The following is a 19,983-nucleotide window of genomic DNA, read 5'->3' as shown; positions in this document are numbered from 1 at the left end:
CTCTCTTAATTGATGATATGGTCTGTCATCCATATTTATACTCATGAGGAGCATTATTTGCTTCAAAGAGCTATGTGATTGCTTAAAGAATTGGAGAAGAGAATGCGGTAAGACTGCTTGTTCTCATAGGGTTAGAGAGGCAAGGACTATGGGAACAGGCATTGCAAACCCTGGACCTATATTCGCTCTAGGCTCCGAGGAGGAGTGAATGGGGCCCGAGCTCCTGTAACAGGACACAGTGTCCTCAGGTCCCAGCGTGGGTCCCCTCACTCTGGTTGAGGTCTCTGATGGCGTGCTCTCAGGAGGGGCCGTCCTGGAAGTGTGAATGCCTGTGGGTGCTGGTTGGGAGACAGGTTTGGGCTGCCTTCGGAGTGAGGGGCCCTCAGCTTTCTCTTCTGTCAGCACGATGGGCAGAGCGTGTGTTTCTCACTGTTTTTGCACATTACCATTTCAGTCATTTCTTGCTGAAGAATTTCTCTGCTGTGAATCATCACTGTTTAACTGCGGTCGCTGTGAGAAAAGCAGCCTTTATGTGTTGCTTGATCGTGCGATTCAGAGGTTCAGGCTGACATCCACATTCTATGTCAGCCTGCGTTTTTGGTAGTGGACTTCCAGGCCCTGTGCCCTGGATTTTCACCCCACCCTGTCAGCTACAGAGGCCGTTTAGGGTTTGTGCTCATGTAAACAGCTGGCCGAGGAGAATGTTCTTGTCAGGATCGCCAAGTGACACCTGTCTGTGTCTGCTTGTTGGTGCTGTGACGCGCTCCTTTCCCACTGCTGGTCCGGAAGCTGCTCGCAGTTACCTGGAGCCTCTCAGGGAGCCTCGAGGCTGCTGTCTGTTTTCTTCCTGATGATCATGTGGTTGTGTAGGCATTTTTTCCCCTAAGCTAGTAATTATGATTTTAATAAAACATGACCAGCTCTGACACATCAGCAAAAGCAAATAGTCTCCCAGTTCATTTGGATGAAAGAGATTTTATGGTGGGTTTTAAGATCAAGCTCAGAAAGTGATCATCAGAGATTTTCCGCCCTGAACCACAAGGCTTAGGTTCTGCAGTTGTGTTAGGGGCTCCGGATGTCGAGTCCTCTTACGTCTGTACCAGTAACTGAAGGCTGAAAGTCTTAGTGACCAGGAAGCCTTTTTTAATCCTACTGTCTGTTTCTGGCACTGCTGCCGAGGAATGGTAACTTGGAGACGTGAGTGTGGTCGTTGCCAATGGAAGTTGAGCGGTTGTTCTCTTGTAGCGGTGGTAGAAAAAGTCTAAACCCTCCTGCAGATTACTGTAAAGCTGGAGTTGCCGTGTCTGAAGAGGCTAATAGGTTCAAGTGTTTTCTCTAGATATGCTTATATATATTCTGGTGGTCTAGTTATAGTAGCAATATTCAGAAAATCTAAGTTGTAGTTAACATAAACTAGTAAAATCGAGAGGTAGTTGCTTCAAATAGTTAACATAAACAGAATGTCTTTGGAAAAACCTCTGCGCTCAAGATGTGAAGAGGGGTGGACAGGGAGCAGCAGCCAAGTGGGGAGTGGACGTGGGGCCGCCTCGCAGGGAGAGGTGGGCGTGGACGCGGCTGCTCCTCGGGGAGGGGTGCCTTCTTCTCTCCTCTCCACGTGGCTCGCCGTCGCCCAGGTCAGGCACTCGAGTTGCTCCAGGGAGACGAGTGTCGGGCCTGGGAAACCCTGTGGCCTGCAACACCGTGTCTTGCTCTTTACAGCGCTGTGATCTGGTTGTCGTGTCAGATCTTTGGTGAACCTTCATAGGTGAAATTTGTTTCAGGGATGGTCTTTTTTAGGGGATATTATTGCATTGAATATGTTTTCCAAATTCAAAATTGGGATGCAGACAAAATATTTGAAATGAACACTGTTCTGAAAAGTTTGAGGTTGAGGATGACGTCTGTAACTAAAGTGAAGAGAGAAAAGGATGAAGACCTTTTAGAGTACTGATAGGACTTGGTGACTAAAGAAGGCAGGCTGGGAAGTGGCCGAGGTTCTCTGGAAAGTCACCTCTGCTCCTGACTCGGGTCCTGCTTGTCTTCCTAGGCAGGTGCGGGTTTGGATGTGGAGAGTGCGGTTCTCGTATATGAGGAGATCGTTTGGGTGTTTGACACATAAATCTCTTGGAAGCTACTGTCTTACTTGGGAGTTTGATTAAAGGAAATAATATTTTAATTACAGGGTGTGAGACTACCTACCAAAATGAAACAGAATGAAGTAACTAATAGCCAGCCTTCTTCCAAAAGAGCCAGGTATGAATAATCCCCTTACTTTTCTGTAGGGGGTTATCTTTTACAGTCTGTTTTAGAAAATGGTGGCAATTGGGGAAGTTTCCAAAAATTGTCACAGTATACAGGATTTAAAAGGATTTGCTTGTTGCTTCACAGCTGTATTGTAATATGTCTCATTTTATTGCTGCAGATAAATGGTGAATAGGCCAGCATTTTTTTCTCTTTTATTAAAAAAACTGTTGAATCTTTTTATTTGAGCTGCTGTGGTGGGATGGGTGGGGGACAGGAACCCCAGCCCCAGGCGCGCAGGCGTGAGCGTCCTCAGCTTTGAGTCCGAGGAGCAGGGGAGGGTAACGCCATGAACCGGGTGGGATGGGACCAAGACCCTGTGGAAGGACGTGTGCCCAAACGCTGCACCTCGCGTTTGGCTTGGGGCCTGCAGACTTGACTAGTCTCACCTGGTAGAGATGTGGTTGGCCAGTACTAGTCAGTGAGGAGGTCCTGCCAATCATTTAGTTAGTAAGGCACAGCAAATGCAGGAGCAAACCAAGGGAGCTTTGTTCTCTCTGCGTGATTCTAGAAAATTCTGCAGGTTAACTGCTCACGTCGTCTTTTGCTGTTACCAGTTTCTTCATCTTCCCTCTTCCTTGCTGCTCATCTTTTCCTCCTTCCGTTCCTACGGCCATACAACCTGTAAATTACCGCGTTTTTTAGTAAAATCTTATGTGGGATTATATTTTTTTAAGACTGTCATAAAATTACCATAAGTAAACTTAAAAAAAGAATTTTTACCTAGACTGTCTCAACTAAATATAACCTAAAAATAAGATTTGAAAAAAATGCAACGAAACGTCAAAGACTGATTAGGAAGATGTGTGCTTGAGTCAGGCAGCTCGTCTGTGCCCGCTGGTGTGGGCGGGGAGGGGTGGGAGAGGGCCGGGTGCTCCCTCTCGCCGATGCCATGCGCGTGCCGACGTGAGGACAAGCCGCCTTAGGAAGGACCGGTAAACTAGCCGAGCAGCGAGGTGGAGAAGACCAGCGTCCCTGATTGCCTTCTTTTTAAAGCCTTTTTAAAACAGTTTTAATTGGGAGAGGAAGGAGATTGATGAGCAAGAGGACAGTGTCCCTCCTGACCGTACGTTAGCTGGCTACTTCCTGTGGAGGTGCCAGATGCGGTCTTTTTGGGGTGACTTTGTATAAATGGGGGGAAGGGAAGGACAGGTAGCTCACTGCATTTTTCCTTTAAGAAAAAAACCACACACACTTAGAGCTATTATTAAAGCTATTAAAATCCGTTGTTTTCTGGAGAACATTTTTATTTTAAGTAAATAATAAAATCATCATTCTGTTTTGTGTGTATTTATTTTATAGAATTGAAGATATACCACCTCCTACTAAAAAGTTAACACCAGAATTGACCCCTTTTGTGCTTTTCACTGGATTTGAGCCTGTCCAAGTTCAACAGTATATTAAGGTGAAATTTTATTCTACTTTGTAAAAGAATTTTTGGCAGTGTTCCTTTCTGTATATATCTACTTTAGGCCAGCAGTTTACTAAACTAGTATTTAATCAGCAGTATCTTATAGCAGTCTTTAGAGTTGGTGTTTATAAACTATTTGTCATAGTATTTATAGTAATAAGCAGTCATTAAATCATTATTGACTTCCCACCTTGTCCTGTGCTATTATTTCATACTTAGCTACTTGCTTTTGTATTAGTAGAAAAATAGGACTCAGGTGCGTAGACCAAGAACCGTTTTTATAGTCCCGTGAACGTTTTCAAGGCCGCGGGAATGTTGTTTTCGTAGAGACAGCTAGCTCGAGAGAGCGAAGTGCCCCTTCAAGTTCCCTGATGGAAGCCACCGTCTGTGAGAGTAGCTGTCTTGGGTAGGGTAGGCCAGGGGGAGTTGCGTGTTTGTACATTTAGATGATAAATGGGAACAAAATTTTAAATATACTTTTGGAAACAGCACGAGGGATTATGGGATTTTGTTTTACTGGTTTTAGGGGGATGGTTAAGAGTGTAAGTTGACCTATATCGTGTTGGATTCATACTTACTACTTCTAATTTTGTTCAGGGAAAAGAAACAAGTATAAGTGCTACTGTTGTAAATTTAGTACAATTTAATTTTTTTACCTTTAAAATTGAGTATAGTTATTGAGATCATTTTTTTATATATTCGCGTCTTCTCAGTCAATTGTTAGGCCATCATTTTTCAAAACGGAGACAGTATGTTAATATGCCTCATTTACACTCATTTCAGCTTAGGAAGTCGGGTGTCTTCACTTCTTACCATGAAATGAGCTGCATTGTTCTCAGGGCGTTTTATTTACTCATAGGGATATGTTATTGTGCGAGGGAGAATTCGCATTTTAATCTTGATTAGTGGGGGATTAATGACAGAAAAGTATTTTATAAATTTATAAAAAGTATTTTATAAGTTTTTCATTTTTCTCCTATAGTGTTGTAGGTTTGGTTTGGTTTCGTTTTGCCAGTTGTACTATTTCCATGGCCGAGAGTTCTGTTCATAAATCTTAGACAAGTATTCTCTGTACCATACTGTTGTGTGGCTCTGTAGACTTAGCTCTCATCCCTGATCTGTGCTCGTGCCCTCTAGAAGCTCTACATTCTTGGTGGCGAGGTTGCTGAGTCTGCGCAGAAATGCACGCACCTCATCGCCAGCAAGGTGACGCGCACGGTGAAGTTCCTGACGGCCATCTCTGTGGTGAAGCACATAGTGACTCCAGAGTGGCTGGAAGAGTGTTTCAAATGCCAGAAATTTATTGGTAAGTAGCAGCATCAGTACTTTAGTTTTTAAGACAAAATAAATGTTAACATTGTTTTCTTGAATTTATCTCCATTTTCACCTAACAAACATCTAGTATATTTTTTAGCTCTTTGATAATTGTCGATTTAAATTTATAAATTTACTCCATGTCCCAGTGAGTCATTTGGTTGATACCTTTGCATTTTACGGTGAAGTATAAAGGTTTTGGTAATTTGGATATTAGGGGAAAAGTAAGCTGCCTGTCGCTGCCTCGTTGTTTCCTGATTAGTACCTGTTGTTTGGAAATCTGGCTGTAGAATGATTTCCCATGCACAAAGTGTGAAGAGGAGAGAGAACAGGTGGGTGACTGTCCTGGATACCAGACTGCGCAGGACGGTCGGATGTCTGCCCCCTGCCTGTCTCCCGTCATTCAGAGCCTTCACTGGCACTCACACTTGGAGATGGTATAGAAAGGCTAGGTTTTTTCTTAGATTAATCAATGTACTCAAGTTGTTTTTGTTTTTGTTTTTTTTTGAGGAAGATTAGCCCTGAGCTAACATCCGCTGCCAATCCTCCTCTTTTTGCTGAGGAAGACTGGCCCTGAGCTAACATCCGTGCCCATCTTCCTCTACTTTGTATGTGGGACGCCTACCACAGCATGGCGTGTCAAGTGGTGCCATGTCCACACTTGGGATCTGAATTGGCGAACCCCTGTGCTGCAGAAGCGGAACATGCACACTTAACCCCTGCACCACCAGGCTGGCCCCACAAGTTTTTTTAGAACCTTGCTAAGCAGAGAATGAATATAAATTCCAAATGATTTTTTCTCTGTAGAAGCTGTTATAGCCACATAGGTTTGCACCTTTGTTAGCATAAGCAGCAGCACTGTTAGCCTTGCTGGGCAGGTGTTCCCAGTCCGTCATCCTGTCCCCGCCGTGGGGCAGGAACCCATAACCCCACAGGTGCATCCTCAGTCCTCACCTGGCCTGCTCTCTGGGTGGAGCAGCAGACGAGGCGTGTCCTGGTGACGAGCTTCACCCCAGTCTCAGTGTTGTTTCTTATTTTTGGTGTATATGCCCCCACCACAGTGGCACTAAAACCTAACTGCCTTGCTCCCCATGTCATGGACAATAATTTTCATCACCAGCCCTGTCGTACACACACTCTTAGGCTTTTCTGCTAGTAATCTGCCCTGTATTTCTGTGTTCTCGTCACACTTTCTCAGTTGTGCCCCCTCACCCCCTACCCCTTAAATAGAGGAATGGTACAGCTGCCAAAGATAAGAGCAGGACACATGGTTGTGGGACCTGCAAGGCCAGCAGGGGCACACCTGGTCCCCACTGGTACCACGCTCTTCTGACCCACTCAACTAACCTTATGTATCATGGGGACAAGTCGGTGTTAACTCAGTGTTGTTAAACTGAAATATTTCACATCCATGTCATTCTCTTGGCCGCTGGCGTTTAAACATAACTCAGGCTTTAGTGTAAATAAATAAGTAAAAACTATATGTATTTTAAAGTTCATGTAGTCTTGATGTTGCAGATGAGAAATTAAGATCCAGAAAAGTAAGCATACTTACGTTTGTGTTTATAGCTAAGCTAGAACCAAGCATAGCATTCCATGATTCTCTATCTCAGTGAAACATAGGGAAGAATAAATCACTAACATGAGAATATACGAAAATCAGTAAGCTGAATAAACCGAGTCCTCAGCTACAATAAAACAGCTGATTTTCATTATTCCTGGTAGCTGTGTTCTGTAAAGTTGCCACAGACACTGAATTAGTGGGTACTGAACTGTTGCTCCTAGCCGAAATAGAGGGTTAGGTTCCTGAGCCTCTGGTCACGTTTCATCAGCCAATCAATACAGAACCTCACGTGTATCAATAAAACTGTTTCTGTTTGACACCTTATTTACTATGTGTGCTTGCTTCATTAGCACTGAACTCAGGGCCAGTACTGGACTCATACTGAATGAAGCTCGTCTAACCCGTACTTTCCTCTTAAGGCACATGACAGCTCTTGTTCTCAGGAATACTAGACAGCACTTCTGCACAACGCTGCTGGGAGCCATTTTAAACAGCAAAATCACCAGCAAAAAGCACAAAAATGTGAGCAAAGTGGCTCTGCCGTGGCCCACAGAAAGGGCCCTGGTTCGCAGTGTGAGAGCTAAACACGAGGGCAGCTCCGCCGTGTTTCCCAGCTGGGGTCGTGCACGTGGGCACCTGCAGGCGTCCACAGTCCTGCACGCGTCCACAAGACTCGAAAGCCCCACAGACGGTGACCGTGGGGTTGCAGATGATTGTAGCGAGTAGGCAGATTCACGAATAGGAGATCCACAAATAACGAGAATCAACAGTATTATTAAGTAGTATTTAGAAATTTTCTTTGGAATTGAAGTTTTTTTGTTCTTAAAAGATAATTAGTGAAATATAAAACAATGCAAGCAGAAGAAAAAACTTGTAGAAACATTACCATAAACATAAGTATTAGCTCCCAATTTTGTGGAAGAGTTATAAAATTTACAATGAGACAGTCTGTTCTTCTATTGAAATTTGAGTTACTTAATTTATCCAGCTGACCAGTTGGTGAAAATGATTCTTTTATCTATTTATACAGTTTACAACAATTCATATTTAATGGGAAGTTTTGGTTGACTGACTTTCATTTCTTTATGACATTATTAATGATTGCTGTGTTGACTTCTGAGGGTTATAAGGGGGTTGGTGATATTCTAAGCAATATTAAATATTCAAACATATTTCATATTTGATCCCTCAAATTTCAGGATTCCTTAAAGAGTTTCTCCAGTTTATAATAATTGCCTTTCCCAGAATATCATATAGTTGAAATCACACAGGATGTAGTCTTTTCTGATTGGCTTCTTTCACTTAGGAATATGTATTTAAATTTCCTTCATCTCTTTTCATAGCTCGAGAGCTCATTTCTTTTTGGCACTGAATAATATTACATTGTCCAGATGGACCACGATTGATTTATCCATTCATCTACTGAAGGACATTTGGTTGCTTCCAAGTTTTGGCGATTAGGAATAAAGCTGTGATAACTGTCTGTTATGTAAGCTTTTGTATGGATATAAATTTTCAGGTCCTTTGGGTGAATATCAAGCAGTGTGATTTCTGGCTCATATGGTAAGAGAATGTTTAGTTTTGTAAGAAACTGTCAAGCTTTCTTCCAAAGTGGCCACACCATTTTGCGTTCCCACCAGCAGTGAACGAGAGTTCCTGTTGCTCCCCATCCTTGGCAGTCTTCAGTGTTGTCAGTATTCTGACCATTTTAATAGTAGTGTAGTGTGTCTCATGTTTGTTTTAATTTACATTTCCCCTATGACATACAGTGTTAAGCATCTTCTCATCTTGCCATCTGTCTGTCTTCTTTGGTGACTTGTCTGTTCAGATCTTTTGCCCATTTTTTAGTTGGGTTGTTTTCTTACTGTTGAGTTTCAAGCGTTCTTTGTGTATTTTTTATAACAGTCCTTTAGCAGATGTGTCTTTTGCAAATCTTTCTCCCGGTCTGTGCCTTGTCGTCGTCTTCTCCTGACATTGTCTTTCACGGAGCAGAAGTTTTCAATCTTAATCCAGTCCAGCTTATCAGTTATTTCTTTCATGGATCGTGCCTTTGGTGTTGTCTTAACAGTCGTCACCAAAGCCAAGGACGTCTAGGTTTTCCGCTATGTTAGCTTCTAGGAGTTCTGTAGTTTTACATTTTATATTTAGGTCTGTGATCCATTTTAAGTTAATTTTTGTGAAGGTGTAAGGTCTGTGTCTAGATTCATTTCTTTGCATGTGGATACCCAGTTGTTAAAAAGGCTGTCTTTGCTCCATTGCATTGCCTTTGCTTCTTTGTCAAAGGTTAGTTGACTATATGTATGTGGATCTTTTTCTGGGCTCTCTGATCTGTTGATCTGTTTGTCTGTTCTCTCACCAATACCACACTGTCTTGATTCCTAGAGCTTTATAGTAGTCTTGAAGTTGAGTAGCATGTCTTCCAACTTTGTTCTCCTTCACTATTGAGTTGGCTGTTCTGAGTCTTTTACCTCTACACACGAACTTTAGAACCAGTTTGTTGATATCCATTAATGATTTATTTATGTGTTTATTTATTTTTATTTTTATTTTTTTTGGTGAGGAAGGTTCACCCCGAGCCAACATCCATTGCCAGTCCTCCTCTTTTTTTCACTTGAGGAAGATTAGCCCCAAGCCAACGTCCGTGCCGTCCTCTACTGTTTGTATGTGGGATGCCTCCACAGCACGGCTGATGAGCAGAGCAAGTCCACACCCAGGATCCAAACCCATGAACCTGGACTGCCAACGCGGAGCACACAGAACTTTGACCTCTCTGCCACGGCGCTGGCCCCTACTGCTTTGTTTTTAGTACATATTTAAAGACATTTTGTTTTGCTAAAAGTTTATGTTTTCAGATTGTTTTTGAAATTTCTCAAGAAGAATACTGACCTGAGGTTATTATTTCTGCAATTAGGAGCTGAAATTTTGCTTTCTGAGTCATATCTCACTTTAAGCGATCTTTTAGTATTTCATGGATTTTTTTAAACCTATTTGGTTTTGAATTAAAAATTTTGTTTTCATTCTTTTCTTTTTTGGAAACAATCACCAACTTACCAAACAGTTACAGTATAGTACAAGTTTCTTCTTTTTCTTGAACCATTAAGAGAGTATGTTGCCAAAATGATGTACCATTGTTCCTCAACACCGTAATGTGTGTTTCCTACAACAAGGACTTTCTCCTGGATGGCTAGAATACAGCTCTCAAAGCCAGGAGTTAGTGTGGATCCATGGCCGTTATCATCCTCAGACCCCATTCAGATTTGTCCAGTTGTCCCGATAGTGTCTGTTAATAGGAAAAGGATCTAGTTCAGAATCCTACATTGCGTTTAGTCTCCTTCAGTCAGGAATAGCTCCACAGCCTTTCCTTGTTCCTTTTGAAGATTTCGGGTTGGTAATTTTATAGAATGTTTCTCAGTCTGGGTGTGTGTGCTGTTTGCCCCTGTTTGAGTCAGATCCCATCTTTGGCAGGACTGTCAGTCAGTGCTCGGCCCTCTCAGTGCATCCTGCCAGGTGTCGCATGGTTTTTTTATTTTTTTATTTTTTCTAAAGATTGGCGCCTGAGCTAGCAGCTGTTGCCAATCTTCTTTTTTTTTCTTTCTGCTTTTTCTCCCCAAATCTCCCAAGTACGTAGTTGTATATTTTAGTTGTGGGTCTTTCTAGTTGTGGCATGTGGGACGCCGCCTCAGCATGGCCTGATGAGCAGTGCCCTGCCCACGCCCAGGATGCGAACCTATGAAACACTGGGCCGCTGAAGTGGAGCGCACGAACTTAATCACTTGGCCACGGGGCCGGCCCCTCGCACGGTTTTGATTGTCGTGTTACTGCTGTTGTCACCATGGTTCCTTGAGTAAGATGATTTCGCTAGCTTGCTCCGCTGAGCAGTTATTCTTTTCTTTGCTGATAGTAGGTGGTTTATGGTGAAGTACTAAAACTATGCAGATATTACTGTTCCTTACCAAAGTATGGATTTATTCATTTATTTCCTCATAGGAACCCCTTTTTTATTTTATTCAGAGGGTTACCATTACTATCATTATTGATGCTCAGATTGTCCCCAGTTTGACCAGTGAGAGCCATTTAAGCTGGCTTCTGTGTCATTTTCAACATATCCCATCAGTTTTTTGTTTGTTTGTTTTGGTGAGGAAGATTGGCCCTGAGCAAACATCTGTGCCTATCTTCCTCGGTTTTGTATGTGGGACACCACCTCAGCATGGCTTGATGAGTGGTGTGTAGGTCCATGCCTGGGATCTGAACCCATGAACCCTGGACTGCTGAAGCAGTGTGCGAACTTAACCACTACACCACTGGGCTGGCCCCTGTCCCATGAGTTTTAAGTGCTTCCTGAGCTTTTGGCACAAGAATGTTCTAGGCTCATCTTCTGCTTTTCTGCCCTGGGTCTGGAGTCAGCCGTTTTCCCAGGGATTCCTGGTTCCTTTTAGTAGGGAATGGTGTTTAGAAACCAAGATCTGGGTGCTAGGGTGCTCATTATTATTGGGGTTTTGCACTTCCTAAGCTCTCTTAGTGAATATTTATGTCCATGTTTATTTCTTGTATCTTTCCAATTCCAATCCAAAACACAGGGTTCATTCTCCTTGTCTCCATTCCCGTGTTTGTAAATTCCTTCTCCAGCAGTGAGAAACCTGGCTTCCAGGATCCTAAATATATTTACTCATTTGATTAGTTCTGCCGTATATAACCAGTCTCCCGTCTTAGCCACACTGCCCTCCCACGCACCACATCCTCTCTGCCTGGCTCTGCCTCCCCGTCTGGGCCGTCCTTGGAGGAATGCCCTGCTCACTCTGCTGGGGTTCTCACGCCCTTCTGTGGACCTCATAGCTTTAGAGCTGATTGTTCAAGAAATGGTAGGGGATATTTTTGGGATTTTTAATTTATATTTAGTTTATATAGTTTGAGACACCAATTTTAGAGATAATCACTTTCTGGAATACTGATGTCCTTTATGCTGCTGTGAAAAGTTTAATTTTCGGGTTGACTCTTTCTACAGACTCCTGCTGACTTAATGTAACTTTGTGCCTCCTTTTAAAGAACAAAATGTCATTCTCATCTATGCCAGGAATGTTTTAGCTACTCTCTCTTATTCTTTGGTGTCATTTTCTCTATCACAAACATTAGCTACTTCTTGGTAATCCCTCACCACTTCTTCACAAGGCATAGCCGCCTTAGTTTTTGCCCTAGAAACTTAGATTTCAAATATATCACTTCATGTGTGATAGTACTTTTTTGTTCATTTTTTAATTTGTCATTTTTTTATTCCTCCAATTTTTAGACATTCTTTTCTTCCATCCAAAACAGTATAACAGCCTTATTTATCTGCTGATTGGCTGGTAGATCGATTTTCTATTTCTAGCAATCTTTAATCAAATTTAAGTACTTCTTTAGTGGTATGATTGCTCTTGTTCAAGGGTCAGCAGACTGTGGCCCATGAGCCGAGAATGGTTTGCACATTTTTGTTTTTTATTAATGTTATGGTAGATTACAACCTTGTGAGATTTCAGTTGTACATTATTGTTAGTCATGTTGTGGGTACACCACTTCCCCCTTTGTGCCCTCCCCTCACCCCCCCTTTTCCCTGGTAACCACCGATCAGATCTCCTTGTCAATATATTAACTTCCACCTATGAGTGGAGTCATATAGAGTTCGTCTTTCTCTGACTGGCTTATTTCGCTTAACATAATACCCTCGAGGTCCATCCACGTTGCTGCGAATGGGCCAATTTTGTCTTTTTTTATGGCTGAGTAGTATTCCATTGTGTATATATACCATATCTTCTTTATCCAATCATCAGTTTCCGGGCATGTAGGTTGGTTCCATGTCTTAGCTATTGTAAATAATGCTGCGATGAACATAGGGGTGCAAGGGACTCTTGGGATTTCTGATTTCAGGTTCTTAGGATAGATACCCAGTAATGGGATGGCTGGGTCATAGGGTATTTCTATTTTTAACTTTTTGAGAAATCTCCATACTGTTTTCCATAGTGGCTGTACCAGTTTGCATTCCCACCAACAGTGTATGAGGGTTCCTTTTTCTCCACAACCTCTCCAACATTTGTCGCTCTTGGTTTTGGATATTTTTGCCAATCTAATGGGTGTAAGGTGATATCTTAGTGTAGTTTTGATTTGCATTTCCCTGATGATTAGCGATGATGAACATCTTTTCATGTGTCTATTGGCCATATTCATATCTTCTTTTGAGAAATGTCTGTTCATGTCCTCTGCCCATTTTTTGATCGGGTTGTTTTTTTGTTGTTAAGCCGTGTGAGTTCTTTGTATATTATGGAGATTAACCCTTTGTCGGATAAGTGGCTTGTAAATATTTTTTCCCAATTAGTGAGCTGTTTTTTTGTTTCAATCTTCTTTTCCCTTGCCTTAAAGAAGCTCTTTAGTCTGATGAAGTCCCATTTGTTTATTCTTTCTATTGTTTCCCTCAACTGAGGAGATATAGTGTCCGAAAAGATTCTTTTGAAAGTGATGTCGAAGAGTGTACTGCCTATATTCTCTTCTAGAAGACTTATTGTTTCAGGCCTAATCTTTAGGTCTTTGATCCATTTTGAGTTTATTTTGGTGTGTGGTGAAAAAGAATGGTCAATTTTCAATCTTTTGCATGTGGCTGTCCAGTTTTCCCAGCACCATTTGTTGAAGAGACTTTCTTTTCTCCATTGTAGGCCCTCTGCTCCTTTGTTGAAGATTAGCTGTCCATAGATGTGTGGTTTTATCTCTGGGCTTTCAATTCTGTTCCATTGATCTGTGGACCTGTTTTTGTACCACTACCATGCTGTTTTGATCACTGTAGCTTTGTAGTATGTTTTGAAATCGGGGATTGTGATTCCGCCGGCTTTGTTTTTCTTGCTCAGGATTGCTTTAGCAATTCGCGGTCTTTTGTTGCCCCATATGAATTTTAGGATTCTTTGTTCAATTTCTGTGAAGAATGTTCTTGGGATTCTGATTGGGATAGCATTGAATCTGTAGATTGCTTTAGGTAGTATGGACATTTTAGCTATGTTTATTCTTCCAATCCATGTGCATGGAATGTCTTTCCATCTCTTTATGTCGTCGTCAGTTTCTTTCAAGAAAGTCTTGTAGTTTTCATCGTATAGATCCTTCACTTCCTTGGTTAAGTTTATCCCAAGGTATTTTATTCTTTTCGTTGCGATTGTGAATGGGATTGAGTTCTTGAGTTCTTTTTCTGTTAGTTCATTGTTAGCATATAGAAATGCTACTGATTTATGTATGTTGATTTTATACCCTGCTACTTTGCTGTAGTTGTTGATTGTTTCTAATAGTTTTTCTATGGATTCTTTGGGGTTTTCTATATATAAGATCATGTCGTCTGCAAACAGCGAGAGTTTTACTTCTTCGTTACCTATTTGCATTCCTTTTATTTCTTTTTCCTGCCGAATTGCTCTGGCCAACACCTCCAGTACTATGTTGAATAAGAGTGGTGAAAGTGGGCACCCTTGTCTTGTTCCTGGTCTGAGAGGGATGGGTTTCAGTTTGTGTCCGTTGAGTATGATGTTGGCTGTGGGTTTGTCATATATGGCCTTTATTATGTTGAGGTACTTTCCTTCTGTACCCATTTTATTGAGGGTTTTTATCATAAATGGGTGTTGGATCTTGTCGAATGCTTTCTCTGCATCTATTGAGATGATCATGTGGTTTTTGTTTCTCATTTTGTTGATGTAGTGTATCACGTTGATTGACTTGTGGATGTTGAACCATCCCTGTGTCCCTGGTATAAATCCCACTTGATCATAGTGTATAATCTTTTTGATGTATTGCTGTATTCAGTTTGCCAGAATTTTGTTGAGGATTTTTGCATCTATGTTCATCAGTGATATCGGCCTGTAGTTCTCCTTCTTTGTGTTGTCCTTGTCAGGTTTGGGGATCAGAGTGATGTTGGCTTCACAGAATGTGTTAGGGAGTACTCCATCTTCTTCAATTTTCTGGAACAGTTTGAGGAGAATAGGTATTAAGTCTTCTTTGAATGTTTGGTAGAATTCTCCAGAGAAGCCGTCTGGTCCTGGACTCTTGTTTTTGGGGAGGTTTTTGATTACCGTTTCTATTTCCTTACTTGTGATTGGCCTATTCAGATTCTCCATTTCTTCCTGATTCACTTTGGGGAGATTGTAGGAGTCTAGGAAGTTGTCCATTTCTTCCAGGTTGTTCAATTTGTTGGCATATAGTTTTTCATAGTATTCTCTTATGATCCCTTGTATTTCATTGGTATCTGTTGTGATTTCTCCTCTCTCATTCCTAATTTTATTTATTTGCGATTTCTCTCTTCTTTTCTTGGTGAGTCTGGCTAAAGGTTTGTCGATTTTGTTAATTTTTTCGAAGAACCAACTGTTTGTTTCATTGATCCTTTCTATTGTCTTTTTTGTTTCAGTATTGTTTATTTCTGCTCTTATTTTTATTATTTCCCTTCTTCTACTGACTCTGGGCTTTGTTTGTTCTTCTTTTTCTAGTTCTGTTAGGTGTCGTTTGAGGTTGCTTATGTGAGCTTTTCTTGTTGAGTGAGGTGAGCCTGTATTGCGATGAATTTCCCTCTTAGGACTGCTTTTGCTGCATCCCAGATGATTTGGTATGTCGTGTTCTCATTTTCATTTGTCTCTAGATAATATTTGATTTCTTCTTTAATTTCTTCAATGATCCATTGTTTGTTCAAAAGCGTGTTTTTTAGTCTCCACATTTTTGCACCTTTCTCTGCTTTTTTCTTGTAGTTGATTTCTAGTTTCATAGCAGACTGTGGCCCATGAGCCGAGAATGGTTTGCACATTTTTAAAGCATTGTTTTCAAAGGAGGAGGAGGAGGATATGCAACAGAAACAATTTGTGGCCCCAAGTCCTACAGGACGCGTCATCTGGTTGGCCCGTTTCCCAGCCCTGCTCTAAACACTTCCCTGTTCCATGCTTTTGATGAATGTTTTATCAGATTTGAGCCTCTGGGGTGTGCTCTTTGGTTATTACTATGAAATGAAGAAGAAATGCTATTCTGAACATCAGACATATTCATAAGATTAAACGATTTTAAGATTTTGTGATCTTGAACTTTTGACAAATTGGGTATTTCTTAAAATGTTACTGTGAAAACTCTGAAAACCAGTCAATTAAAAATTCTCAAAAGTCTTCAAAATTTGCTGAAACTGTCTTTTGTAAATTGCTGTACACTTTAATATACTTAAAAGGAATGTGTTTTTGGTAAATCTATGAAATCTAGCTAATTGATAATCAGCTAATTGAGTCTAATGCCCCTCAGTTCACTGTGGTGGTTATGTATGCAAGCTGGATGTGAGGATAGTTCTAAGCTTGATACTCGAGGACTAGACCGTTCTTTTTTGTTTTTATTGAGGTCATGATGGTTTATAACATGGTGAAATTTCAGGTGTATGTTATTTGTCAGTTTCTGTATATACTACATCATGCTCACCACCAGCAGTCTGATTTTTATGCATCACCATATACCTGTGCCCTTTTACTGCTTTCACCCACCCCCCCAACCCCTTTCCCCTCTGGTAACCACTGATCTGTTCTCTTTGTCCATGTGTTTGTCTGTCTTCCACGTATGAGTGAAATCATGCGGTGTTTTTCTTTGTCTGGCTTATTTCACTTAACGTAATACCCTCAAGTTCCATCCATGCTGTTGCGAATGGGATGATTTTGTCCTTTTTTTATGGCTGAGTAGTATTCCATTGTATATATACCACATCTTCTTTATCCATTCATCAGTCCTTGGGCACTTGGGTTGCTTCCACGTCTTGGCTATTGTAAATAACACTGCAGCGATCATAGGGGTGCATAAGTCTCTTTGAATTGTTGATTTCAAGTTCTTTGGATAAATACCCAGTGGTGGGATAGCTGGATTGTATGGTATTTCTATTTTTAATTTTTTGAGAAATCTCTATACTGTTTTCCATAGTGGCTGCACCAGTTTGCACTCCCACCAGCAGTATGAGGGTTCCCTTTTCTCCACATCCTCTCCAACATTTGTTATTTTTTGTCTTGATGATTATAGCCATTCTAATGGATGTAAGTAGATATCTCATTGTAGTTTTAATTTGCATTTTCTTAATGATTAGTGATGTTGCACATCTTTTCATGTGCCTGTTGACCATATGTATATCTTCTTTGGAAAAATCTGTTCAGATCCTCTGCCCGTTTTTTGATCAGGTTGTTTGTTTTTTTGTTGTTGAGTTGTATGAGTTCTTTGTATATTTTGGAGATTAACCCTTTGTTGGATATATGATTTGCAAATATTTTCTCCCAGTTGGTTGTCTTTTCATTTTGTTCCTGGTTTCCTTTGCTTTGCAGAAGCTCTTTAGTCTGATGAAGTCCCATTTGTTAATTTTTTCTTTTGTTTCCCATACCCGAATAGACATGGTATTTGAAAAGATGCTGCTGAGACCCGTGTCACAGAGTGAACTGCCTTTGTTTTCTTCTAGGGGTTTTATGGTTTCACATGTTACCTTCAAGTAGCACTGGAGTTCTTAACCTGGATCTGTGGGCTCAGGGAGAGTGTGAAGTTATGGTTGAGGGGTCTGGAGGGGAGGTGCCATGATAAAAGAGAGTCCATAGCTTTTAGTACAGTTTGGTTTTTTTGTTTTTTGTGTTTTGTTTGGTGAGGAAGATTGTCCCTGAGCTAACGTCTGTGCCAGTCTTCCTCTATTTTGCATGTGGAATGGTGCCACGCCCGGGATCCAAACCTGCGAACCCTGGGCCAGTGAAGTAGAGTGTGCAGACTTAACCACTGTGCCACTGAGCCGGCCCCTCAGTACATTTTTTTCAAAGTTTATGACCTCAAAAGGTTAAGAAATACTGATCTAGGAGAAAGAATGTCTGCCTGTCTTTCCTTGGTCTGGCTGTTTTCAGTGGGAAAGTAAGTGAAATACAGTAGGTGAGACTTAAGTATTCAGAGGTTTCACAGGTCACTGTGAGCTGTGAATAACGTGTCCCTGGCTACTGGGAGAGTTCGGGGTGGATTGCCCTTTTCGGAGTGTGTGCTGTTGTCTTTTCCAGACGAGCAGAACTACCTTCTCCGGGACGCCGAGGCCGAGGTGCTTTTCTCCTTCAGTTTGGAAGAGTCCTTAAAAAGGGCACATGTTTCTCCACTCTTTAAGGTACACCTTGGAGGGAAAGTCAGATAAGTCCACGTAGGCATCACAGATTGCACAGTGGAAGGTGACAGTGACTCAGGGGAGGCACACACCCAGAGGAGCTGGTTCACCCTGGCCTCCCGCTTCTTCTTGGATGTGTTACTGGAGTCTTCCCTGGGAAATCCACTTGTTCCTCCAGAATCCTGTTCTTCATTATAATTTAAAAGAATGGATTGAGAGTTAAATAATAGATCTGTTAGAGATAGACATTATAAAATACTTGGGTGTTCCAAGAGTATGTTGACGAATAACTTACTTGGTAAGAGGCATTTAAGTTGATTTTTCTGCTTTTGACAAATCTTACATTACTTAATACTATTCTTATTAAATATGTATTCAGCTGGAGAATGGAGAACATTCTTGGAAAAATATTAATTGAATGGGTATCTAAATAATACAGGACTAACGTATTTAAGTATTTGTTAGGTAGGATCCTTAGAACAGTTTGGAAATTTGTTTCTGCATCAAAGAATGGCTAAGTAAATTAATAACCTGTCTTTTACACTTCTTAAGGAGCCAACTTAATCAGAAATGATTTACAATGCTGAGTTAAGATATATTTTACCTAAAATAGTCCGATTTTTCTAAATGTTTGATTTTCTTTTTTTTTCTATGAGCAGTTTAAAACAAAATAGTATTTTGTGGTACACTTAGGAGCAAGGGTATTAGAAAACTAGATCTTAGCCATCAAAATCATTTACTACTCTGAGTACAAAAGAAAAGGAACACAGGCGCTCTGCCAGTCTGTTGCTTGACACATAAATGTGGATGATATCATGCTAGTTTAGAATTTTATGGAAATTATGAAAACGTTTATATCATTTTTGCTTGTATCACAAAGTCCTTCACGTCTGTGAGGAGCGTAAGTTCTAGTTACTTGTAGTAATCATAGACCAGCCCTAACATAGGAAAGTGCTTAGATTATTTCTGAATTTCCGTCCTCGATTCCTCCAGGCCTCTTTAGGTTGGGGAACTAGTGGGGGCTAGTGCCTTCATAACTTTGTGAAATTAGACATTTTGTCAAAAATCTTAAGATAGAATTTATGAAAAATTAGGTACTTTAAAAATTAAAAACAATTTGAAAACACAGTGTACACATTTTCCTTTTATTTTTAGGCGAAATATTTTTACATCACACCTGGAATCTGCCCGAGTCTGTCAACGATGAAAGCGATTGTGGAATGTGCAGGAGGAAAAGTGCTGTCCAAACAGCCGTCTTTCCGGAAGCTTATGGAGCACAAGCAAAACAAGGTGGACGGAAGTAGAACAAGCTGTTGAGCGCGTCACTGTCTCTGGGAGACTCACTGTCAGTAACCGGTGCACTCGTTCTCTTTTCCCTAGAGTTTGTCAGAAATCATCTTAATATCCTGCGAAAATGACCTTCACTTGTGTCGAGAGTATTTCGCCCGAGGCATAGGTATGCTTCCTGCTCTTGCTGTGTTGGAGTGTGTACGCGCACGCGCAGCACTGCCTTTATCTGAACAGCTGTTGTTTTCATTCCTTTCAGATGTTCATAATGCAGAGTTTGTTCTAACTGGAGTGCTTACACAAACACTGGACTATGAATCATATCCTTTTTGAAAGATGCTTAGTGCAGAAACCCTCTCATCATTAATATCGGAACAGTGTGTGTTCCATATCTCCATATATTAGGAAGTTATTGCCAGAGCTAGTGCTGCAAATGGTAAGGACCCACCAGATTGTGCAGATAGGCCATAAGCATCTTATTTTTGTACGATACGTACTTTGACGTCGTCCCAGATTTTTTCCTACCATTCATATTTATATTTGTCATGCCTTTTCTGTACTACTCTTACTCTCAGAAGGAAGAGTTGCTTTAAAAGTCATTTGGGTGATTTGGGGGTGTCATCGCAGGGGCCTTTCTTCGTTTCTGTAGTCTGCAGGTAGCCTCGTTCGTTTTGCCCCAGCTGGGTGGTTCAGAGTCGCAGGGGTTGGCAGGGGCACCTGCAGATACGGGTCGGGGTCAGCTGCTGGTGGGGGCTTTAGGGAGCGTCTGCTGTGGGGCACAGCTTGGTTGTGGGAGCGGAAAGAAGAGTCAGCTGTGATGGGGTCTCAGCTTTGGCTGCGTGGTGCATCACTGGTAACTGAGACCAGCGCTCGTGCCAGGCCCACCGCGAGAGTCGGTGCTCGGCTGCGGGAGCCTGGGGCTCGGACGTGCAGCCTGACCTTCTGCTTTCAGTGGGTGGAAACATGCTGCCACACTCTTAC

The 19,983-nt window shown here is 41.5% G+C and overlaps 1 protein-coding gene across 6 annotated transcripts in view; it reads left to right on the top strand.

The window, feature by feature from the left end:
* The window catches only part of PAXIP1 (PAX interacting protein 1), a 59,737-nt gene that overhangs the window by 39,215 nt on the left and 539 nt on the right, over positions 1–19,983 (top strand). For 3 of the 6 annotated variants that reach the window (XM_023640060.2, XM_023640059.2, XM_070265313.1), the window contains 7 exons: positions 2,183–2,253; positions 3,604–3,706; positions 4,850–5,018; positions 17,618–17,718; positions 18,871–19,005; positions 19,096–19,171; positions 19,262–19,322. In XM_023640060.2, the coding sequence (XP_023495828.1) occupies positions 2,183–2,253; positions 3,604–3,706; positions 4,850–5,018; positions 17,618–17,718; positions 18,871–19,005; positions 19,096–19,171; positions 19,262–19,322 (716 nt within the window). Of the gene's footprint in view, positions 1–2,182; positions 2,254–3,603; positions 3,707–4,849; positions 5,019–17,617; positions 17,719–18,870; positions 19,006–19,095; positions 19,172–19,261; positions 19,327–19,983 lie in introns of all 6 variants that reach the window. The other 3 variants (XM_070265314.1, XM_070265311.1, XM_070265312.1) reach the window with 1 other exon arrangement.

The sequence above is a fragment of the Equus caballus genome, chromosome 4 (assembly GCF_041296265.1).
Source record: "Equus caballus isolate H_3958 breed thoroughbred chromosome 4, TB-T2T, whole genome shotgun sequence".
Lineage (NCBI taxonomy): Eukaryota > Metazoa > Chordata > Mammalia > Perissodactyla > Equidae > Equus > Equus caballus.
Note: the sequence above shows the minus strand (reverse complement) of the source record. Positions and strands in the feature narration are given on the sequence as shown.